This window comes from Mrakia frigida, assembly GCF_051309035.1.
Source record: "Mrakia frigida strain ATCC 22029 unplaced genomic scaffold BDY24scaffold_7, whole genome shotgun sequence".
Taxonomy (NCBI): domain Eukaryota; kingdom Fungi; phylum Basidiomycota; class Tremellomycetes; order Cystofilobasidiales; family Mrakiaceae; genus Mrakia; species Mrakia frigida.
In genome coordinates, this window is record NW_027481274.1 from 14,093 (window position 1) to 36,252 (window position 22,160).

Consider the following 22,160-nt stretch of genomic DNA (forward strand, 5'->3'; position numbering starts at 1 on the left):
AGGGGAAGAAAGAGAAGAAGGGAGGAGAGGAGGAGTGATGGAAGTTGAAAGGAGAAGAGGCTTCGAGCTCTTGCCTCCCCTCCCCTCCCCGCAGAAGAGGGAGGCCCTCCCAGTTTTGGAAACCCAGCCTCTATTAGTTCGGCTCAGATTCTCAACAGAGTCGGTATAGATATCATCGCACGCCAACAAACGAACAAGAGAGACAAAGTCTAGGGAGCTAAAGGTAACACGAGAAGGAGAGGACGAGAAATGCAAAGGGATCCGAACCAAACGAGGGCTGATATTCTGCGAAGGGAGTGAGGAAAATTAGCAAACGGGAGATCCTGCAGGTGCATCGGACAGCAACTCACAGATTGAGCTGACAATAAGCGAGAAAAAGAAGTTTGGTTGACGGTTTGGGCGCGTTCAGCAACCTGAAACGAAGACGAAAGAAATCGAAGGATCAGCTCCAACGTCTCGATCTTGAGAAACTTCACAAAGAGGAAGGAGGTACTCACCCATAAGGAAGACTTCGAGGTAGACCGGAGATCCGTTGGCGGTCTTTTCTGGCGATGGGGTGGGTCCCTGAGCGATGAGGTCCTTGACTCTCTGAGACGCGTCGAAGGCTCGACGAAGGGCGGCGTGGAGTGAAGGGATATTGAGTGGTTTGACGAGGTGAGCGAAGAATCCTAGATCGTAGACGAGGGGGAAGGATTGTCATATGGTCAGTCAAGCAGCTCGGAACGAAACGAGCTGGAAGAAGATTGAGCTCGTTGCGACGCACCTTTCTCCTCGCAGAGGTCTCTCGTGTCTCGATCTGCATTGGCAGTGAGAGCGATGATAACAGGAGTTCCGGTGAGAGGAGATGCTCGGATTCGATCGTTGGCGGTGTAGCTGAGGGAAAACGGATCAGTCGAAGTCGGACGTGAAAGGTCAAGGCTCGAGAACGCACCCATCCACGACAGGCATCGATAAGTCCTAGAGACGGCGCAGAAGATTAAAGAGTCAGCGGTGGTAAAGCTGAAAGCACTGCGGGAGGCCACTCACCATGAAAATGAGATCGTAACGCGTCTTCTCGCTCGCTGTGATCGCTTGTTGCCCGTCGTAAGCAAAGCTGACCGACTCGGTTCCGTAACCGAACCGCTCGAGGATCTTCCTGCCCACCATGATGTTGATCTTCGAGTCGTCGACGAGAAGGATCTTCATCGGGCAGGCCTGAACGACGAGGGAAAGAAAAGAGGATTCAGCAATCGAGCTCGTAGCAAGAGGAAACTGAAGAAATTCCCACTTTGGCGAGGGTTCGGTCAAGTCCAGACGAAGGTCCAGCGATGGGTGTCGAAGAACTGGGCGGAGGGTCGTCGCTTGGTGGTTGAATGGCGGCATGAAGAAGAGACGCCTTGACCGGTCGCGTCACCATCGAAGAATGAGGAACCCTCAGCTTGTCGACGACGGAAGCAAGTTCGATGACTCGTGGCAGGTATAGGAACTGTTGATTGAAGAGGAAGGAAGAGGTCAGGAGCGGGAGATGAAGGAAGAAAAAGAAAGAGGAAGCACCTTCGCGTTCGGTTGAAGCTCGTGCATCTGCCGAAGCATCTCCAGAGACACCAGTTGAGGATTGACGAAGACGAAGTCATAACTAGAGTTCTTCAGACCCTCCGGGTTGATGGGCGAGATAGCGTCCTGGACGGTTGAAGCACCTCGAATGGGGAAAACTCGGAACGCGACGAGGCTGAAGAAAACGAAGGGAAACGGTCAGCGACTTGTTTCAGCCTATCGAGTCGAGCAGGACTGACTTTTCCTCGAGAATTTGTCTGCACGGTGACAGAGGGCATAGAAGGAAGGCGTTCCGAGGGGTTTGGTGAGGCGGAAACGAGAGCGAAGGAGAGGGGGAGTCGCTGGCCTCTTGAACGACGAAAGAAAAGTCGAAAGTGCTGCCTTTCCCAAGCTCGGACTTGGCTGAGCAGCTTCCTCCCATGAGCTTAGCGAGAGACTGGGAGATGGCGAGTCCGAGTCCTGAAAGGAAGCCAGAGAGAGACGAAGTCAGTCTCAGAGTTGACGTGTTTCATCAACGAGAATCGAGACGTACCACTCCCTCCGTGCGATCTCGTGATGCTCGAATCGACCTGAGAGAACGACTTGAAGAGACGATCCATTTCTGTGGTTGTACGGAGGAAAGGGCACGATGAACGAGGATGAGGGAGAGGGAAGCAAGAAGGTGAGCTCGATCTTGCAGAACGAAGCTGAACGTCGTCCCCGGATTCAAATGAGAGAGAGGACCGACTTTGAGGAGGTATTCCAACGCCCTGAATGTCGATAGAATCACGGTCAGCGAGCGAAAAAGGGTGGGTGGGCAAGGAAGCATAAACTAACCGTGTCGGCGACGCTCAGAACGACCTTCGAACTTCGCTCCGAACCATTCTTGGTGATCTTCCAGCGAACTATTATTGAGCCGGAAGCAGTCGTGAACTTGGAGGAGTTGCTGAGAAGGTTGAGAAGGACCTGCTTGATTCTAAAAGGGTCTCCGAGGAGGAGGTGGGTTGGATCCGTTGCGACCGAGTTGGCGAGCAGAACTTCGATCCCTTTCGTCTGACACATAGTAGCGACGGATTCGAGCTATAAAACAAAAGCAAGGGAGACTACTCGTTAAAGAGTATGGTACAGTTGGGAGAAGAAATCGTGACCTACGGTAGTCTCGATTACTGGTAAAACGAAGGAGGGAAACAACGTCGTCGTCGTCATGAGCTCTCTCGATTGTTTCTCGAACCAACAACGGAGACGATCTCACCATCACGAAGGGAGAAAGGAATGCTCTCAGCCTGTAGGGACCCGGATTCCAGTCGAGACCAGTCGAGGAGATTTGAGATGATGGTCTTCGAACGCGAAAGGGAAAGAGGGTCAGCGGGGAGAAGGGAGGAACGAGAAAGATAAGCCGAGGTGAACGCGAACCTGCAGATCTTCTCCGGATGTCCTGATGGTCGAAAGGTGTTCTCTCTACAGAAAGAGGCCGAGGAGGTCAGTTTAAACATCGACGACGAAGAGTACAAATCGCGTCGAGAGAGAAATGTGGCCTGACCTGGACAGAGTTCAAACCAGGGGAGTCCTCGAGAACAGCAGCGAGTCCGAGGACGGCGAATAGAGGAGTTCGAAGCTCATGCGACACTTGGGAAAAGCAAGCAGCGGGGAAGAAGTCAGCTTCAGTCGAAGAGGTCTAAGATCGAGACGCAGCATCGCGGATCTCGAACGTCTCTCCCCCGTTCCCCTTCTGACCCGCCCTTGCTCGACACCCGACTACACGTTGATGAGAAAGGAATACTTACTGTGGGATAGGAAGGTCTGCTTCGCGTTCAACGCCGACTGAAGCGAAGCGGTACGCTCGGTAACGAGACGTTCTAGCTTCTTGGTCGAGAGCGAGCTCTCGACAGAGATGCAGGCTAGGATGGCGAGCTGGGTTCGATACAACAAAAAGGAGGTCAGTTGAGACGTCGGCAATTCTCATACAGTTTGGAGACTCACAGATGTAACGACCTCGACGGCATGCGAAGAGAGCTTGCCTGTCGTATCGATGTGTTTACTGCTGAGGAAAACGACCTGGAGAAGAGACTCTGTGTCAGTTTCCTCGTCGAGATGTCGGGACGAGCGAGGAGACTTACTCCGGAGAAGCGTCCCTGATTTGATAGCGGGAGAACCATGGCAGAACGAGGAAGTGAGGAAGAGAAGAAGGAGTCTCGATGGAGGTCTTGGAGTTTCGTCGACGAGGTGATGGGCTTTGAAGGAATGAAGTGGGTGTCAACCCATGGAGAAGGAGGCTATACGATAAAAGAAAGGAGTTCACCTTCTTCGTCGTTCCCACGTGTTGTAGGAAAGAGACGGGAGCCAGATGAGAGCAGTCGGTGAGCGGGAGGTCGAATGCTGAGAGTCCAGTGAAAGAACCGGCCGAGCGAAGGTGTAGATTGCCACTTGTCGGGTCGACGATAGCAAGAGCTCCGAAATCTGAGCGAGTGAACTGTAGTAGGACCTTCATGAGTCTTTGGAGTTGGGTGCAATCGAAAAGGAAGACGAGGTCAGCGATCCGACCGCGTCGAAGGCTGCGTCGACTTTCGCTCCCTCTGCACACCCTATGCGCCTAGTCACTTGCTACTCACTTGACGATAAGAACCGATGAATCCCTCTCTCCAGCGATCAGAAGCGTCGTCTTGAGGAAGGACTCGAGGTCCAGCTTCTTCTCGAGCTGATCTCCTCCCGTCGAAGGCTCTTCGACCTTGATAGCCCCGTAGCTTGAGCCTTGGGATACTGATTCCAGGTCTTTCGACGAGGCCCGAGGAGATCGAAGATTCAAGTCGAGAGTCGGGCTGAGGATGGGAGGAGGTGGACGGATCAGAGACGGGAAGGTCTGAAGAACGAGGCCCTCGATGATGGGAACCCTCGCACTAGGAAAATTAAGAAAGGCAAGAGTCAGTCTACATCAGTCATTTTCCGGCAAAGGGAACTTACGCGATATAGCCTGCGTGAGCCGAGTGGGCGTAACCTGAGACGAGTCGAGGGTTTTTCGTTTGAGCCTGAAGGAAGATCGCAGCCGAGAACGAGATGAGACCTAGAAAGATCGAAGGATATACGGGTCAGAGTGATGCTTGAGGGTAGGACCTGTGAAGGTAGACTCACCGACGAGACCTGGAAGGTCTGCAGCGACGCAGGTTTCGAGAGTCGCTTCGATCAACGGAAGGGCTTGCGACCAGTGGATCCTCCCTTCGGACGTCGAAATCGTTCGAATGAGCACGAGGGTCCTCACTACTGCAGCTCGGGCGACCCAATCAGGAGACGAGAATGCTTCCACCTCCTCGAGACAGTCGGCGACGAGACTTTGCTCCTGCTCCGTTCCGTGGGTGAGGAAGAAGAGGCACTTGATGAAGTTCCATTCCTGTTGCAGAGTGCGAAACAGAAGTCAGTTAAGGAGAACAAGGAAGGTTTGAAGGGAGATAAGGGAGAATGTACGGGGAAGAAGGCGAAGCCGTGGATGGCGTGTTCGATCTTCGTTCCTTCGTGGACCAAGTTGAACAAATACTCCCTCGAATCCGAGGATGGGAAGACGAGTCCGCACCACATCTCGCAGAGAATCCAGAGGGAGCGATGCTGTGAGAAGAGAGAAGCAAAAAAGGCGTCAGCTGCGGTCTTCGAGAGTCGTCGCGTCGAGCTTCGTAGGACGTACGAGAGTGTGGTGCTCGAGCATAGGCCAGTCTCTCTCTCGGTTGATGAACGAGCCGTCGAAGCGGTGCTTCTGGGAGAGGTCGGGTTCAGTAGCCTGTAGATGCTCCACGGTTTGACGGGCTGAGAGGAGATCCAGATCAGTTGAGGGTTAAAAAAGGAGCGAGCAAAAGGAGGTTACTCACCGATGTTGACCAAGATTCTTCCTGCCGGAGAGAACGAATCTATGGAGTCGAACCAGCTTTCCTTCGCAGGGGAGAGATCTTCCCGGAAGAGTCGACCTGCTATCAGACTGGTGAGGCACTCGAGTCCTAGGACGTAGGAAGCCGTCTGGGCGAGAGGGAAGAGAAAGGAGGAGGAAAGAAATCGACGCGAGGACGAAAAGGCTGGTCAGTTCCGTAGCGTCGAAGGAAGATAAAAGCAGGCACGTACATCGAGATCACCACCTCTCATGGAATGTTCCCAAGACTCTCTGAACGTGATGTCCTTCAGGCTCCTCGTCGCATGAGCTTGAACGTCGACGGTGACTGTTTTGAGAGAACGAAGCGAAAGCAGCGTGTGAGCTCAGAACATCATAGGACCAGCGAAGATGAAGTGAACACTCACGAAGTCCTAGACAGTAGAACATCGTTCCTCGAGCCTTGACCAACAGTCTCTTCGAGACTCCCAAGGCGTCCTTGACGAACTGCAGATCCGTCCTCCTCGAGAGTGTGACGCAGTTGAGAGCGACGAGGTAAGGAAGAGAGGGAGATTGGGCGGCCGTGGTATGACGAGCAGCTAGGGATAAGCACATTCTCGTCAAGTGGGTGCCGTGGTCAGGGAGGAAGACGTAGATTTGGGTCCCTGGGGGAAAGAAGAAAAGGTCGCGTCGAGTCAGCTCTCATGTCTTCGCCTGTTCTTCCGCTTCTCTTCCTCGGCTCACCGATCAGTCCTACGAGAACAGTAACAGCCTGAAGTAAAGAGAAAAGGAGATCAACTTGGGGTCAAAGCGGCGATGAGAGATTCATGATGAAAAGACGAACAGCAGCAAGCTCGTCCTCCTCCGTCGGGTTCTCGAGAGGAGGACCTGACGCCTTCTCCTCCAAGCGTCGAAAATCACTCAGGGAGCTCGGAAGCGTGTCGATGAGATCTTGAGGCAGGTTGTTGGCATCGTATCCGGCCGTCTTGATAGCTTCCGTCGCTTCGTCGATGGCCTCGAAGAGTTTCCCCGCTGAAAGGAGACGGAAAAAATCAGTCGCTATCTTCCTCTCAACGGTATGGCTTGAACCAAAGTACCCACTGGAGACGAGCAATCGAACCAGGAGTGTCCTCATATCGACCGTCTCAAGTTTCGTCTGGCAGAAAGAAACGAATCGTCGGATCTGAAAGGAGAAGATGTCAGCGTCGTCGTCTCTCGCAGAATTCGAGCTCTTCCGAGGCACTCACTCGAGGGATAGCATCGTCCCCTTGACCAGCGATGGCCGAAGCCTCGGATAGAGTACGAGCGAAGAGGGTGGCGAGGTGACGCTTCGATCTCCAGGTCTCGTCCGTGTCGAAGTCGACGAGCTCGGAAGCTGCGACGAGATAATCGAGAGCAGAATTGTAGGAGGCAGCTCTAGAAGACCGTTGGGCTGCTTGACAGGCTGTACAGTCCAGATAGCACAGAGAAGAGCGAGTCAGTCTGAGATCGATGCAAGGAATAGAGGCGGCGAGGAACGAACAAAGCAAGGCCAACTCGTCCGGATCCTCCACGATGCGACCGAGAGAACGAGAGCGTAAGAAGTTGTCCACAGCTGCGAAGAAGAACGACGAGAGTCAGGTCCTAAGGCTCATTCGACTCCAAGAAGTTGCAAGGCTCACCATCGAAAGCATACTCTGACCCAGCGGTTCGAAGATAGACGGCGATGGCGAAGTGAGTCTGAGCGGCGTTGTCCTTCTCGACGAGGTTCGAAGCAGCCTGCTGGATCCTGTCGTGAGCGAATCGAACTAGATCTCCATCGACGATGATAGCTGAAGACGACTGAGGCGAGAGGAGAAGCGATTCCGTGGAGGAGATGGACTTTTGAAGGAGCCCGGCGAGGAGAGAAATCGGAACTCCTCGAGCTGGAAGACAGGAGAGCAGCTGGAGAGAAAAAACAAAACAAGAATCAGCTCGTCGGAGCTCACGCCTGCTTCGAAGATGATCGAGGGAAGAGTGTACCTACACCTAGGGCCAGTTTGACGTCGGGAGATGCTGCTTCCAGACTTCGAGCGAGGAAGTGATCTACTCCTGGGGAAGCGTAATCTGAGGGAGAGCAGATGGAAGTCAACTTCGACGATAGGAGGCGATGGATATCGAGAAAATTGAAACCTACCCTGAAGGTCGAGAACTTTGAAGGACCATTTTAGAGTGTCAAAGTTGAAGTAGACGACTCGGTTCTGAACCAGCGACGAGGTGAGCGTCTGGAGGAAGAAGGGTGTCCCTGGAGGACGAGGAAATAGAACAGGGCGTCAGGTCTGAAGTGGAGAAAAGATCAGAGAATCGCAGAGCCTGAGAGGGATGCTCACCCAGAGTTTGATCGAACAGAAACGCGACGAGGTAGTTGGCTTGAAGGTCGTCTCCGGTCCAGTGGAAGATTCGAGAGAGGAAAGTAGCGACTCCTGGCTCATCGAAGCGGGATATTTTGATAGGAGTAGCTCCGAAGGAGAGGAGCTGCTCGGCGGAAGGGGCGATCTCATCGACGTCGACGCGATGGATGGACACGCAGAGGACATGTCGGAGCCTCCCCGATCCTCCTGTGTCCAGAAGAGACTTCCATCTGCGTAAAAGGATCGAAGTGATACGATCAATGAACGCTCTGACGAAGGAAACACCGGACGAACTCACAGATCTCGTTCCTGTTCTTCCATCCACTGAACGTCGTCGAGGACGAGGATCAAGGGCCGCTGTTTCGATGCGAAGATCTGCAGCAGCTTCTGAGCAGTGTTTCGAAAGCCTGCTCGAAAGTAAGGAAGCGTCCATCAGCCGAGCACAAGCGGCCGACAGAGGACGAAACAGGAAGAAAGGGGACGCACCTCTCGAGAAATGAGCCCAGTCCGAGTCCTCCGTTCTCTCCTCCAACTCAGCTCCTGATCCGAACAGAAAGGTCCTCCATTCGGGCGAAATGAGGACAGCGAAGGTCGAAAGGGACGATCCCTGGCTCGAAAGAGCCGAGACGATGGTGGCCTTCCAAGCAGCAGCATCCTCGGTGGGATCTTTGAACGCGTCGAGATCAGTTTCGACCGTGGATCTGAAGGAGGACGAAGCAAACGCGCTCACCAGAGAAGATACGGTCTAGTACCGAATGGAACAGTTGGACGAAGCCGTTCAGAGGAGTCTTGGTATGTTCTGAGATGTCGAAGAAGGAAAGAGATCAGAAAGAGGGACGTCGTGAGCCAGGTGAGAAGACGGCGGACTCACGATCAAACTTGGCCCATCCCAAAAGAGTTTTCCCAGCCTTCTGCTCCAGGCTGTTGGTCCAGGTCTCGACGAGCTTTGACTTTCCTGATCCAGACACTCCCCAAACCACTACTCCCCCTTTCCCAGTCTCCCTGACCACGTCCAACGCCTGCGAAAGAGACGCGATCTCTCCTTCCCTTTCGACGAGTCCTTGGTTGACCTCGAACCGACTGAGGGCATCGACAGCTCCTGGCGTAAACTTGAGACTAGAGGACGTCGGAGATGGAGAGAAGAGGATTGACTGTAGAGTGAGGAGATCGTAAAGAAGGGAGGACGTGGAGTGGTAGCGAGAGGAAGGATCCGGGGAGAGACAAAGGGTGACGATCCGAGCGAGGTGAGGAGGAAGTTGAGGAGCGTGGATGAGAAGAGAGGGTACTGTAGTCGTGATGTGTTGGTGTATTAGAGCGAGGAGGTCCCCCGTCGTCGGACTAGGAGAGGAATCCTCCGTTTGAAGGCCGGTGAGGCTGAGAGAGAGAGAAGAGATGGAGATCAGCTTCGTTCGTCTCCGTTCACGTCAACTGTGCCTCGTTCCCCTGCAAAAAAAGGTGAGAGCTTACACCTCGAATGCGAAGACTCCAAAGCTGAAAATATCGGCGATCTGCGAGCCATTCTTGAGCCCCAACGTCTCCGGTGAGAGGAAGCGAAGGTGTCCTCGAATCGTCGATTCCGAGTAGGCTTCTCCGATCTCGACGTCGTCGGGTAGCTCACTGCTGACTTCCTGGATCACACCAAATCGACCTCGAGTAGGACTTTTCCCGTCGTGTTCCTTCGGACTGCTCGCTCGACTCTGAGTTCCGAAGTCGGGGAGTTTGACGATCTCAGCGACGTGGGCGAGTTGAACCTGGATCGTTGAACCGTTCGACGAGCTGGAGGACGGGATCCGACGACAGACGAAGAACTCTGGTCGGCATACGACAAGACTGAGAGACCTCAAGTGCAGATCCTGTTGCAGATTGATGCAAGAAAGTCGAGGAAAGAAGAAGAGTCAGGACGCGACGTCCTCAACCGAAAGCGACGTCTTCGCCCTCTCCTCTTCAACCAGCTTTTATAACAAGGTTCAACGAAGCTTGTACTCACAGCTATGATCTTCACACACTGAATCAACACTTCCAGGACTTCTCCCCACTTCCTCTCCTCGCTGCTGCTCTGATTCTCTAAAAGGGACTCGAGGCAAGCTTCGACCGAAACTCGTCCCTCTGCCTCTTCTTCCTCGAAGATGGACCATAACCCATCTGGCGACTCCCAAGATCCAAGAAGCCGTGGGTAGAGAGGCACTGCGATGGCTGGACGACCTAGACGAGAGGAGACCTTGGAGGCGGAGAGGGAAGAGGGAGGAGGAGGGGACGAGAGGAGGGAGTGGATCTTGCGAAGTCGATGAGAGGACGACACCGCCGAGGGATGGGAGGAAGAGGCGAGCCTGTATAGGAGCGAATGGGAAAGGGTCAGATTAGCCTTATTTATACATCTATGGTGATAGAAAGGGAAGGAAGCGGAAGGGCTTGCCTGAATCTGACTCGAGAAGGGGAAGAGGTGAGCTCGAGCTGAGAGGATGAGAGGGCTGAAGATCCCTTCGTAGGATCAAAGACTGCTGTTCCGGTGACTCTCAGTTCCGAATCTTGAAGCTGGCCATGCACACCAGTCGGAGGGTCCAGACGAACGTCGCTGAAGCCGTAGGAGCTGAAGTTGGGGTGGAAGGAAGGAGGACGACGACCTAGCGGAGGACGGAAGGGATCGGTCATTTGAGGAAGGGGAGGCGAGGGAGCGGTTTGGTCCTTGTTCTCTGCTGAAGACGCCGCGAGGGGAGTTTCAAAGGTCGAGGAGAGGAGGAGAAGGTCCCGGAATGTTTTCCGTCGATGCTTGTTTGAGAGGGAAGAAAGGGAAGGGAGGGCAAGCAAGCAAAAAGAAAGGACGGGGCTTGAGGTCGATCGAGATCGTTTGCTTGGTTTCCTATGAGACTGAAGGCGATCCCGTTCTCTATTAATGCCCCCCCCCCCCTTTCCTTCCCGCGAAAAAGAGAAACCACAACCATATATAGACGAGGAAAGCGAGGACCAAGTATCAGAAACTAAGCTGTGGTCTTCATCCCTCCAGCGGCATCGTCTCCAGTCCCTCCTCCAATCTCCTCCAAACGAGTTCAACCTCTTGCGAGTACGTTGCCTCCTCCCTAGCGAACTGCTGGAAGGCGAGAGTAACCATAGTGTTTTCTCTCGGATGCAGAAGGAATGCAAGCTCCGACCACATTCTGCGAGATAGAAGAAGAAAGGCAAGGTCAGCTCCGAGCTTCTCACGACGCGTCGCCTCTCGTTCCACCCTCCTTCCCTTCTTCCTCCAACAGCCACTGGGAAAGAAGAAAGCAGACTCACATCGAGCGTATAACCCCTCTCCTAGCCATCCAACCAGCGACCTCCGCCTGAGCTGCTTCGATCTGTCCAGCAATCTTGTCGACCTCGGCTTCGAAGTTGGGCTTCTTCGTGGCTTGAACAGCAAGGACCTTCTGTTGGGCGAGCTCGATCTTCTTCTGGAGTTTTGAAACGGGATCGAGGGAAAGACCTTGGTTCGAAGACAGCAACAGAGAGAGGGTCAGTAAGGAGGACGAGTACGAGGAAGAGAGGAAGGGGAAGCTCACGATCGTGCCGAAGAAACAGATCTCTGAAAGCGAGGTAGAGATCACGCTCGGACTTGAGAGCTTCCAGGGTGACGAGTAGAAGTTGCTGAGACTATGGAGAGAAACGAACAGAGAAGAATCGAAGTCAATTTCCGGCTCGGATTCGAAGTCATAGGCGGACTCACTCGTTGATCAGCACCGACCGCGAGCTCTTCGAAGCTCCTCCCAACCCTCTTCAAGCCCTCCCTGACCCCTTCACCCAGCTCATCCCTCTCACGCTCCTCTCCGCCCCAACCGGAAACTGCATTCACAGGAATCCCTCCCTTCCAGGTTTCCGACGACGCCTCGACGAGAGAGGACAGAGCCATTGCGAAGCGAGAAGAGTCCGCCCCGAGAGCCTCCAGTCGTCTCGAGTGTCGTTCGAAGATGGTGACGATGTTGCTCCAAGAGTGGACCTTGGGAGTGAGGAGTCTTCGAGCGATGCTGAAGAAAGAAAAAGAGGGAATGTCAGTCGAAGAAGAGGAGAGCCGAAGTCGAGACGCGTCGACTGAACTCACGCAAGCTTGTCCTCAAGATCTCCAGGTACCTCCATCTCCTCCCTTTCACTGAGACCTTTCCCCTTACTCTCTTCCTCTAAACTGATCGGCGTAGACTGCGAGAACCAAAGCGAAAGCGAAAGCAAGTCAGCTTTCTCGATTCGAAGCGAGGGGCGAGGTGGTTTCGTCTTTCTCACCTTTCTCCACGCCTCAAGGTTGGGCTCGTGAAGGAAAACCTGAACGAGATGATCCGCTTTGAGGGTAGGATGGTTGACGACGAAGTTAAGGAATCTCGAAAGCCCCCGACGACGCTGTTCGAGAAACGATCCGTCGGCTAGAAAGAAGAGAGCGAAGGAAAGTCAGCTTTCTCGTCGAGGATTAAGGTCCGACGGAAAGACGTACCTCCGAGTCTCTTCGGAGGCAAGCCAACGATGCATCGGAAAGGATACTGTGAAGGTAGGAGCGAAATAATCAGTTCGAGGTCGTGCGAGTCGAGTTCAAAAGACGCGACCTCACTCTCTTGAGCAGCGTCTCCCAAAGCCACGTAAACTCGCTGTAACGTCTGTGGACTCCCCCGGTCTCTTCGCCAGGTCGCACGACTTCTACCCCATATACAGTCCATTTGTTCAAAAACCTCCCTTCCCTCTCCGGAACCAACGTAACTCGGATCCGCATCTCCTTCTCCCACCATTTATCAATCGCCAACAACCCTCCCTTCAATCCTGTCGAAGGAGCAGCGACGAGCGACGAAGGATAAGAGTGAGAGTGGGAAGGAAGAGGAGCGAGGGTTGGTATCGGAGGAGAAGTGGGTACGGTTGTCGACCAAGGATCAGCCGAAAGGCGACGAGCTGGAGCTGGAGGAGGAGGAGGAGGGGAGGTCCGAGTTGGAGGAGGGAAGGTTGGAGGAACGTAGTGGGAGGAGTTGGTGGAGGGAGAGCTGGTGTGATCGGAGACGTGGGAAGAAGGAGCTGGATCTGCGTTGATGGGAGCTGAGGTCGAGAGGGAGGAGGAAGGACCGGTTGAGGTGATGGAGTCGAGGTTGAGGGATGGGACTGGAGGGTTGTGTTTACGAGAGATGGCTCGATCGATGGAGGGTTCTGTATAAATCGAAGGGATCAGCATGTGCATCTCGCAGGAAGATACAAGAGTTCAATCTCACCTTCGCCTTCTTGAGAAAGACCGACGAGAAGGAGAGCGAGGTGGAACTCGAGCCGAGTGATCCTGGGCTTGTTTGAAGAGACGATGTTGATAATCTACACAACACATATGCTAAATCAGCTTCGCGGTATACACTCGAGGAGTTGAAGATGAGACTCACCCTCTCAATCTCTGAAGAACCCAGACCCGACGACCTCAGCACTCGGCCTGCCGCCGTCAACGAGATCCCTCCCTCTCCTCTCCCGTAGGGATCTACAGCTTCCAAAGCGAGTTGGTAGATAGACGACAACCTGTCTTCATCGATGATTCCTCCAGTTCCAGAGTTCCCGTTGGAGGAGGGTCCTCCGGAGCCACTCGTAGCAGCGGGAGGAGGAGGAGCAGGAGCTGGCGTCGAAGCGTAGGTCGGAGGAGTGTAGGAAGGAGAGGGAGCTGTGGACCATGGATCTTGATCGTTGAAAGCTAGTGGATCGTAGGAGGAGGTGAGGTTTGGTGTGGAGGATGAAGTTTGCGAGTTGAAAGCGAAGGAGCCTTGAGGGCGAGTACGAGGAGCGTTGAACCTGAAGAGGGAAGGGGGGTCGTGTGAAGGGGAAGGAGGGACAGAGATGGAAAGCAGCGTGAGCCTCCATGGTTGCAAGAAGACGAAGATCTTCGCCTCGGAGTGTAGAAAGTTAAGAAAGCTCTTCACTCTGGAGCATTACAGAAGGAAAGATTGCTCACATAGCGGATAGGTCGACGTTGAAGGGGAAGAAGCGAGCTCAGCTTCCCGCAACGGATTCGTGCGACGATCACTTCGCAGCGTCACTCTTTTTCGAGTGAAGAAAAATCCTTCACCTCATCCTCAGCTTTATCATGCAGTTCCATTGTAATCTACAGGTCGAGAGAAGGCGAAAAAATAACTTTGGGAGCGGTCTTTTGAGGGGAGAGGGAGCGAGACTAAACGAACGACAAATCGAGAGAGGAGTCGAGCAAGGACAGGCAGATAGAGTAAAACAGATGAACGCTTGTTGAAAAGTGCGTCTAGAATATCCAGATGGGATGGAGGAAGAATGAAGTAAAAAGGTAAGAAGAAAGGAGGATCGTCGAGAAACCCAAGACGCGTCGTCGAGCTTGTCTCCGATTACTGTCTCTTCTTTCCATTGACGGCTCCGGCAGTGATGGCCTTTCCGTTGACCTGTCCGGAGACCCTGAAGGCAACGGCGATCTCCTTGACCGAGTGGTACATGGCGACTGAGGAGAAAGAAGAAGGAAAGGACGAAGGTCAGCGCTCGTTCTCTTTTTCTCCGTCCTTCGCTCTCCCTTCGAGTCTACGGGATCCCGAGTCGAGATGAGATGAGCAGAGACCAAAGCTGGACTCACTAGCAGGGATGAAGAACCAAGGCGCGTTCAATCCGATGAATTCTCCCCAGTAGTAGATCCACTCAGGTCGAGAGACAGCGGCGATGGGTCCTTTCACGTATCTGAGGCGAGATTCGAGAGCGTAGAAGGTCAGAATGGGACAGTAACGAAAGGTTACTGATGCGAGACTCACTCGTCGATCATGGGAATACCGTAGTAGAGGACGAGTCCGTAGAATTGTCCGAGGGAGACGACGAGCTGAACAGGGTGTCGGTAAGGAGACTGCTTGGGAATCATCCAGAAAGCGAGAGCGATGGAAAGAGGTCCCCAGAAAATCTAGTAGAGGAAGAAGCGATCAGAGAAGTTGAGTTTCAGCGGGGAGGTTCGAGGGAAGGAGGGAGGGACGAGCGACGCGTGAAGGAAGGAAAGTTTGGGACGGACGGCGGTACAGGATTCCATCAAAACTGTAGATATAAGAGTAGATAGGGTTAGCTAAGAGTCGAGAGAGTGCGATGGAAAGTAGGCTTACCAGTGAAAGTGTCCGAGTTGATGTATCGAGAGTCCGCGAGCGAGTACATCTTCCACATCTGAGCCTCAGGGTGAAGGGAGTGCGCCATCGACCTGTGGAAGGCTCCGAAGTATCCTGAAGATGTAGAATCAATAGTATAGAGTCAGCTACCATGCGAGAGAGCTCGAGAGAAGACAGAAGGGGATGGAAGAAGCCAAAACAAAGGCGGCGGCGTCGAGCTCCGGTCCCGACGTCAACCGCCTTCCCTCCCTCCCTTCTGCGATAAAAAGAGCGCTCTTTCGAGAGTAAATCTTCACGTACCTTCGAAGCACAGATGAATTGACCCGCTCGCAGCAAACCATAGTACCCAGCCCATCTCCTTGCCAGTAATCTTGCCCTTCGTCGTCCTTCGAGCCATCTTGGCCGCGAACGCGAGGAACGCAGCCAAAACTCCAAAGAAGATCAAAAGGAGATAGATGGGGTGAAGCGTGTTCTCCCTGTAGTCCGGGAACACCAGCGAGGGAGGGTAGAAGGGATGGTTGGCGGTTCGGTACAGAGGATCAGGAGTTGTGTGGTCGGAGGGGGACATCGTACGAGGGAGGAAGTTGATTGGTTGAGCTTGAGGGAAAGGACAGGGACGTTTGGAGGTGGGGAAGAACGGCTTGAAGTCCTAGTAGGTGCTGGCGAGGAGACGAGGGAGAGGGGATTCCTGAAAGCGAAAAGTTGTGGCAGGAGGAAAGGAAGTGGTTGGAAGGGAAGGAGGATCGAAACCGCTGGCGATTCATTGGGACCCGCTTTGGGAGAATGACCTTGGGGCCTCGGCTCTTGGGAATCTCAGAAAGCTACGTCAATATATACTTTCTTCTCGAGGAGCGGGTTGTTGTGGTCGAGAGCTGAAAAGAGAAAGCTGCGAAAAATCAAGAGAAAGAACGAGAGAAGTGGCCTTGACGACGAGATGGTGAGCTTCGACGATCTCGCTTCCTCCCTTCTTCCTCCCCCCGACCCCCATCACCCTCCCCCCGACATGTCGCTCTCAATCTTTCCTCGACGCCTTCTACCCACCCTCTCATCTCGCCATCTCCTCCTCAACTCCTCAGCCTCCCACTTACTCAGCAAATCCCATCGCTTCAACTCGTCTTCTCCTGCGCCGGAGGAAGACGACGATCCGCTCTCCTACCACCCTTTCCCACCTCTCCTCGCCCTCTCCTTCCTCCCTTACCCTCCTCACTCAGTCAACTCCAAAACCATCCTTGGTTGGCTGCCTCTCGCCGACGGAGCCGATCTGAACAGCTTCAAAGAGAACCCAGCGTTCAGGGACGTCGTTTTGGATCGCACCGTTCGAGAGAGTCTGGAGGAAGGGGAGGAGCGTATTTCGAATGAAGCTCAGGGGAGGAAAGAGGGCTGGGTTCATGTGCATGGTGAGTCTGGATCCTCCCAGGAGGAAGCAAAAGGGAGGGAAGGCGTCTTGCGACTCGAGCTCAACCGTTCCTCCTCGCACTTCAGACGACCGAAACTACCCCATGCCTGGCCGAATAGGAGATCCCTCAGACTTGATAGGCTCAGTATACGTTCAGGATGGAGAGGTGAGCTCGATCTCGATCTCGATCCCACTTTGACGATCCGAGGGACTCGAAGCTCATCTTCATCTCCTCCCTCTTCTCAACTCAGATCCAACCTAAAACCTACACCGCCATGCCCTCGTATCGAATCCTGACTGGCGATGGACCTACGAAACTGTCGGATGGGATGCACAAGAAGCTGCTGGAGGTGTTGAAGAGGATTCACGAGGAGGAGGGAAGGACGGGGGTGGACGCGTCGAGTTGAGCGCGAAGGAGGGACGAAGCTGTAGCAGGGAGTCGACGAGATCTAGGATACAGCGTTCCGAATTGATGTAGAGATCGCAAGAACGCTCGGTTTGAGAGGGGACCCTCGTCGAGCCTGTTCGCGAACGTCGCGTTTCGTCCTTCTCCCTCTCCGTCCTTTCCTCGTCCTCCTTCGATTCCAAGTTCAACTGAGGTCCATAGACTACCAAGCGAAAGAAACTACCTCTACATACGAAAATCCTACTCTACTCTACTTTCCTCCCGAACCCGACGATCCAGCGGGGACGACAGCGGGAAGAGCAGCAGCGGCGGCGGCGTGCTTCTCCTCTGGTCGCATGGCAGGGAAGAGCTGCAAGAAGCGAAAAGGAACGAGGGAAAGGGACCGGGAAGGAGTCAGCGATGAAGCGTGGAGAGAAGGGTGGGGGAACGAAGGGAAAAGGAAGAGGAAGAGGGACGTACGAGAACCTCCTTGATGTTGGAAGAGTTGGTCAAGAACATGACGAGTCGATCGATACCCATTCCCCAACCGGCGGCTGAAAGATGCAGAGAAGAGCGAAGGTCAGCTTCGAGAAAGGAAAAGCGGGAGAGGAACGGGTTGGGGACGTACTAGGAGGAAGACCGTGCTCGAGACTGTTAGAAAACGAACGATGAACGAAAACAAGCGTCAGTTTCCAGACATCATCTCGAGGGACCCATACGACGCTAGGACGAGTACGAGTACTCACGCATTAATGAACGTCTCATCAACTCCCTGAGCCTCCTCGTCTCCCTGGTTCTTCTGCCTCGTCTGCTCCTCGAACCTCTCCCTCTGGTCGAACGGATCGTTCAACTCGGTGTAGGCGTTGCAGATCTCCTTGGTGGCGACGAAAGCCTCGAATCGCTCGCAGAGTCCGGGACGGGATCGGTGTCGCTTGGCGAGGGGGGACATGACCTGGGGGTGACCGACTGAAGGAAAGAAAGAACGAGAGGTCGCGTCGAAAAGAGGGAGGTCAGCTCGAGAGACGGAAGAGCAGCTTGAGCAAAGGGAACGAACCGATAAAGGAGGGGTTGATGCACTGGTTCTCGATGTACTCTCCGACGAGCTGAAGAAAGGAAAGGAGTCAGAAGTTGGGTTTCGAAGGAGGGTGAGGACGACGCGTCGAAGCTCGCAGCTCACCTTGTCCAAAAGACGAGCGTTGGTCCTGGGCTCCGAGCAGTCGACGTTGTTCTGTAGAGCAAAACAAACGAAAAGAGTAGTCAGCAAGCTGCGAGAGGAAGAACGAACCGAAACGAACAAGAAAACTCACCTTGGTGCAAAGCTCCCTCAAGAAAACGTTGGTCTCCTCGGTGTGCAGAGTCTCCCCAGGAGGGAACTTGACGTTCAACTTCTTCTCCAACTCCTCGATCATATCGAACCTCTTCCAAGGCCTAGCGAAATCGATCTCGTACTCCTTCTTGCCCTCTCCCTGTCCCTCGGGGTGGTAGAGCACCTTGGTCTCTCCCTTGTTGAGGTACTTGACCATGCCCTCGACGAGGGTCTCGGTCATCTCCATGAGGTCGAACATGTCGGCGTAGGCCATGTAGAACTCGCAGATGGAGAACTCGGGGTTGTGGGTGAGGTCGATCTGCTCGTTTCGGAACACTCGTCCAATCTCGTACACTCGATCGAGACCTCCGACGACGAGCTCCTTGAGGTAGAGTTCGGGAGCGATTCGGAGGAAGAGGTCCTGCTTGAGGTCGTTGTGGTGGGTGATGAAGGGTTTGGCGGTGGCTCCTCCGGCGAGGGAGGTCATCATGGGGGTCTCGACCTGGGGAAGAAGAGAGGGAAGGGGAGGAGGGAGGGAGGACGCGAAGGAGGTCAGTTCGACGTCCCATCTCTCGCCGTCCTCAGCGACCCTCTCCAACCCCACCACCCCGAAGACCCAGCGTCACACCCTCTCTCTTCACTCCGAACTGATCAAGCTCGAACTCACCTCGAGGAAACCGAGAGCATCGAGGTACTTCCTGATGTAGTTGACGACCTTGGCTCGAGTAACGAAGATGTCCCTGACGTTCTGGTTCATCATCAAGTCGAGGTATCGCTTCCTGTATCGGACCTCCTGGTCCTTGAGAGGGTACTGAGCCGAGGGGAGGAGGTGAAGGTTGGGAGTGAGGAGGACCATCGAGCTGGCAGAGACGGAAAGCTCTCCGGCTTGCGACCGAGCAGGGGATCCGGTGACTCCGACGATATCTCCTCGAGAGAGAAGGTCGTGAATCTTGGTGAACTCCTCGGGGGAAGCGGCGTGTCTGTTGAATGATATGAAAGAGTCAGACGGGCGAAGAGGGGAGAGTGAGGCGAGGGAGGGAGGACGACGTACTGGACCTGAGCGAGGATTTGGAGCTGGGAGGAGGGAAGGGAGAGAGGTCAGCTTCGATTCTGCGACGAGATTGAAAGATGCAAGCTTACCTTCTGTCCCTCAGAGTGAAGATCGTAGAAGATCAATCCCTTGGAGGAGTCTCGAACGACCTGAATCCTTCCAGCGACGGTGACCTGTTGTCGAAAGGGGGAAGGGAAGGAAAGAAAGAAAGTGAGCTCGAGCTTCCTCTCCCTTCTTCTTGCTTGCTTCTCCTTCCTCCCTCGCTCAACCTTGGAAGTTGAAACTCACGGTCTCGGCATCAAGCCTCTGTCCCTTCTCGGTGATGATGGGGTTGTACTTCTCGATGAACGCTGGGATACCGATGGAGACGTTGAACTTGTGAGGGTAAGGGTTGGGATCCTGAGAGACTCGGAGCTCCTTGATCTTGTTGTATCGAGACTCGTAGTATTGCTGGAGCAGCAAAAAGAGAAGAAGCGCATGGAGGTCAGATTGGTAAACTGTATAGCAAGAAAGCTACACCGAGCTCGAAGAGAGGAAGAAGGAGAGAGAGAGAAGGGAGAAGGGAGACGAACCGAGGGAGAGAGCTCCTCCTTCTTGGCCTTGACCTCCTTCTTGGGAGCAGCAGCGGCGGCAGCAGCCTTCTTCTCAGCCTTCTCTCGCTCCTTGATAAGAGCCTTCAGCTTGCTAAAGTCGTGCGAAAGAACAAAAGAGAGGTGCGAAAGAGGAAGGGAAAGAGAAGGTCAGCTCGAGTCATCTCTCTTCCTTCCCTCCCTCCCTCCCTTCCCTCTCCTCCTCTCCCTCCCCACCACACCACTCTATCCAAGCACAGCATCACAAGAGAAAAAGACTTCTATATACTAACCTCTTTGAGACCATCTCCCCGGTGACGGGATCCTTCTGGAGGTTGGGGATGTTTGCTTCTTCGGGCGACATCTTTCTTCGAACGGCGTTGGGTCGGTTCGGTTGAGGAGGACTGTAGAGTCGGATAAACGACGGTGATGGAGTTGGGTGGTTGAGGTGGAAGAGGGAAGTGAAAGGGGATCTGGAAACGAGAGTTCGTCTCAGGAGCATGCAATGGTTGGAAACCAGAAAAGAGCGAAGGAGGAAAGAAGGGAATTGGCGAGCTCGAAAATCCGACTTTCAAACTCCGAAGGGAAGGGGGTCGCCAAACAGTTTTCGAGCGTCGTTTTCCATTTCACAGTTTCGGTTAAGGAGTGATGAGGCTGTCGGAGACAGTTGAAACCAGCAAAGGAGATAGTTCACAGACGAAACCCTTCGAGAGAGGAAGCAAGGACAGAACGGGAGAGGGAGGGATTGCAGGGAGGAGAGCGAGCTGAGATGGGAGGAGACAGACAGACAAGAGTCACGGCCAGAAAAACATTTAGAATCAGGAGCGAAAGCTACCACAACGAGTGACTGGACGTAAGGAAGCACGGAAGGACGGGAAGATGCGAGTTCCTCTTCGACTTGAAACAGACGCGTCGACTCGAAGCCCTGTTCCCTCTTCCCTTTCCATTTCTCGTTGGATAGCACGCTCTACACCCATGCCAGCTTGGCTCTCATCTCGGCTTTTCAAGAGAACGCAAAGCAAAGCGAATCGAAAGAAAGAAGAGACTGTCGCGCTCTGCATCAAGATCTCTCCCTCCCTCCATCCCTCCTCCCGTCCTCCTTCTCAAATCGACGGTCCAGCCCCAACGTTCTTCCCGTCCCCTTTCGGTCTCCCGAGCTTCTTCTTCTCCTTCTCAACCTCTCCTCCAGCAGCACCCTCCCCACCCTCGGCAGCAGCAGCTCCCTCTGCTCCCTCCGCTCCCTCCCCGTCAACAACGACCTTCTTCTTGCTCTTCTTCTTCTTCGTCCCACCCTCCGCCGGTCCCACTCTCCTCCTCTTCTTCTTCAACACCACCTCTGCTCCTTCCTCGTTGTACGCCACTCCTCCTCCAGCTTTAAACGTGATGTCGTCCGTGGGCGCGTCGAAGGGTTTCTTGGCTGCGTTGACGTCCTTCTGGAGGACGGTGAGTTCTTGGAGACGGGAGAGGAGCGGGAGAGAGAGAGGAGAGGAGGACAGGTTGGAGCGGAGGGAGTGGGAGGTGATGAGACGGGGTTTGGGAGGGTTGGAAGAGGAGAGGTGCGTCGAGGGGAGGGGAGGGAGGGAGCACTGAGGGACGGAGGGAGAAGAAAGGTGCGAGAGCGTTAGAAGATCAGAAAAGAGAGAAAGCGAGAGAGAGAGAGAGGAGGAATGGGGTGTTGGGACAGAGACGAAGGTCACGATCGAAAGAGAAAGTGGTGGGACGAGGGAAAGAAGGAGGGAAGAAGGAGGAAGGAGCGTTGAGCTTGAGCTCGACTCGTTCTCTCCTCTCGTCTCTCTTCCCTTGCTTCCCGCGATCCCTTCTCAGATCCTTCGAATCCGCCGACGCCCAGTAGACCGAACTACATTCCGTACCGTCCATATAGCCTCCAGAAAAGCTCCTAAGCTTCTTCAAGCTCGAAGTCAACTCGCTCCTTCCCGGCCCTTCAAGCTCACCTCGCTCTCGCGTTTCTTTGAACTCACCAACTCCTGAACGAAATGACCCAACAGATCTTCCATGACGGCGACTGTATCCTCTGGAGGTTCAGGTTCATCTCCGAATCCAAACATCATTTGACGGACTGATAATCCAAAACGAACGAAGACTCGGTCAGCTCTCTCTCGCTCCTTCCCTCTCTCTCTTCTTTCTCCTTCATCAACCTGTAATAGGAATCCGCACTCACGAGGCACAGCAAACGGTCCCGGTCCCTTCTTTTGATAAGGTCCTCTACTCCCTGGTCCACCTCCACTCCCACTGCCTCCACTCGCACTCGCACTCGCACTCGTCCCACCAGCGAAACTGCCATCCGCGTTCCTCATCTGCTGGTACTGCTGCGGTCTACTCGCCTCTCCAGCTTGATAAGGAGAAGGTAAGACCGGAACTCCTTTAGGTCGGGCGTAGATGCTCGTTTGAGACGGGTTCGGAGGGTCTTTCTGAGGGTACGAAGGAAGGAGGGAAGGGACGGAGGTGACGCGAGGAGTTCCGGCGAGGAGAGCAGCGGAGGAGACGGAGTAGCCGTGAGAAGGAGGGAGGGAAGGCGGTTGGTAAGGAGTTATGGGGAGGGGGGGAGGGCGCTGGGACATTTGTTGAGGGGAGGGGACAGGGTGGCGGTGGAGGGAAGGAGAGGAGGTTGAGCTTCGAGGCTTCGAGGTCGAGTTC

The 22,160-nt window shown here is 54.2% G+C and overlaps 7 protein-coding genes across 7 annotated transcripts; 1 reads left to right on the forward strand and 6 right to left on the reverse strand.

Annotated features, from left to right (window-relative positions):
- Positions 1-62: 62 nt before the first annotated feature.
- BDY24DRAFT_381403 (uncharacterized protein) lies at positions 63-8,050 on the reverse strand. Its single transcript, XM_076639331.1, has 38 exons — positions 8,024-8,050; positions 7,705-7,955; positions 7,512-7,619; positions 7,362-7,441; positions 7,018-7,279; positions 6,879-6,950; positions 6,604-6,800; positions 6,458-6,539; positions 6,201-6,388; positions 6,101-6,128; positions 5,785-6,021; positions 5,611-5,705; positions 5,364-5,508; positions 5,183-5,301; positions 4,969-5,106; positions 4,639-4,894; positions 4,471-4,570; positions 4,122-4,406; positions 3,812-4,004; positions 3,630-3,743; positions 3,493-3,567; positions 3,297-3,423; positions 3,053-3,138; positions 2,926-2,970; positions 2,765-2,849; positions 2,665-2,678; positions 2,350-2,592; positions 2,261-2,282; positions 2,066-2,134; positions 1,773-1,992; positions 1,534-1,708; positions 1,268-1,465; positions 1,027-1,194; positions 932-957; positions 764-873; positions 498-668; positions 351-413; positions 63-285 (listed from the first exon to the last, which is right to left on the reverse strand). Exons 1-37 carry the CDS (start codon positions 8,044-8,046, stop codon positions 406-408), a joined length of 4,815 nt encoding a protein of 1,604 aa, XP_076498685.1. The 5' UTR covers positions 8,047-8,050; the 3' UTR covers positions 63-285; positions 351-405.
- Positions 8,051-10,648: 2,598 nt separating this feature from the next.
- On the reverse strand, positions 10,649-13,672 carry MVP1 (Mvp1p). The gene is made up of 11 exons (XM_076639332.1): positions 13,652-13,672; positions 13,095-13,491; positions 12,936-13,029; positions 12,293-12,873; positions 12,179-12,224; positions 11,974-12,110; positions 11,798-11,892; positions 11,426-11,723; positions 11,262-11,352; positions 10,999-11,185; positions 10,649-10,877 (listed from the first exon to the last, which is right to left on the reverse strand). Coding segments are annotated over exons 1-11 (2,091 nt in total). The 5' UTR covers positions 13,654-13,672; the 3' UTR covers positions 10,649-10,714.
- Positions 13,673-13,777: 105 nt separating this feature from the next.
- BDY24DRAFT_381408 (EXPERA domain-containing protein) lies at positions 13,778-15,779 on the reverse strand. The gene is made up of 6 exons (XM_076639333.1): positions 15,099-15,779; positions 14,799-14,912; positions 14,711-14,733; positions 14,463-14,605; positions 14,291-14,391; positions 13,778-14,161 (listed from the first exon to the last, which is right to left on the reverse strand). Exons 1-6 carry the CDS (start codon positions 15,364-15,366, stop codon positions 14,052-14,054), a joined length of 759 nt encoding a protein of 252 aa, XP_076498687.1. The 5' UTR covers positions 15,367-15,779; the 3' UTR covers positions 13,778-14,051.
- BDY24DRAFT_381412 (uncharacterized protein) lies at positions 15,780-16,805 on the forward strand. The gene is made up of 3 exons (XM_076639334.1): positions 15,780-16,195; positions 16,281-16,360; positions 16,446-16,805. The coding sequence occupies exons 1-3, from the start codon at positions 15,802-15,804 to the stop codon at positions 16,599-16,601; spliced, it is 630 nt and encodes a 209-aa protein (XP_076498688.1). The 5' UTR covers positions 15,780-15,801; the 3' UTR covers positions 16,602-16,805.
- On the reverse strand, positions 16,777-20,045 carry KRS1 (lysine--tRNA ligase KRS1). Its single transcript, XM_076639335.1, has 13 exons — positions 19,799-20,045; positions 19,509-19,620; positions 19,225-19,386; positions 19,026-19,109; positions 18,937-18,959; positions 18,553-18,865; positions 17,887-18,387; positions 17,757-17,807; positions 17,634-17,682; positions 17,326-17,545; positions 17,208-17,230; positions 17,060-17,133; positions 16,777-16,949 (listed from the first exon to the last, which is right to left on the reverse strand). The coding sequence occupies exons 1-13, from the start codon at positions 20,005-20,007 to the stop codon at positions 16,851-16,853; spliced, it is 1,920 nt and encodes a 639-aa protein (XP_076498689.1). The 5' UTR covers positions 20,008-20,045; the 3' UTR covers positions 16,777-16,850.
- On the reverse strand, positions 20,023-20,593 carry BDY24DRAFT_381416 (uncharacterized protein). The gene has a single exon (XM_076639336.1). It carries the CDS (start codon positions 20,564-20,566, stop codon positions 20,324-20,326), a length of 243 nt encoding a protein of 80 aa, XP_076498690.1. The 5' UTR covers positions 20,567-20,593; the 3' UTR covers positions 20,023-20,323.
- On the reverse strand, positions 20,594-22,109 carry BDY24DRAFT_381418 (uncharacterized protein). The gene is made up of 3 exons (XM_076639337.1): positions 21,685-22,109; positions 21,485-21,582; positions 20,594-21,091 (listed from the first exon to the last, which is right to left on the reverse strand). Exons 1-3 carry the CDS (start codon positions 22,082-22,084, stop codon positions 20,609-20,611), a joined length of 981 nt encoding a protein of 326 aa, XP_076498691.1. The 5' UTR covers positions 22,085-22,109; the 3' UTR covers positions 20,594-20,608.
- Positions 22,110-22,160: the final 51 nt, after the last annotated feature.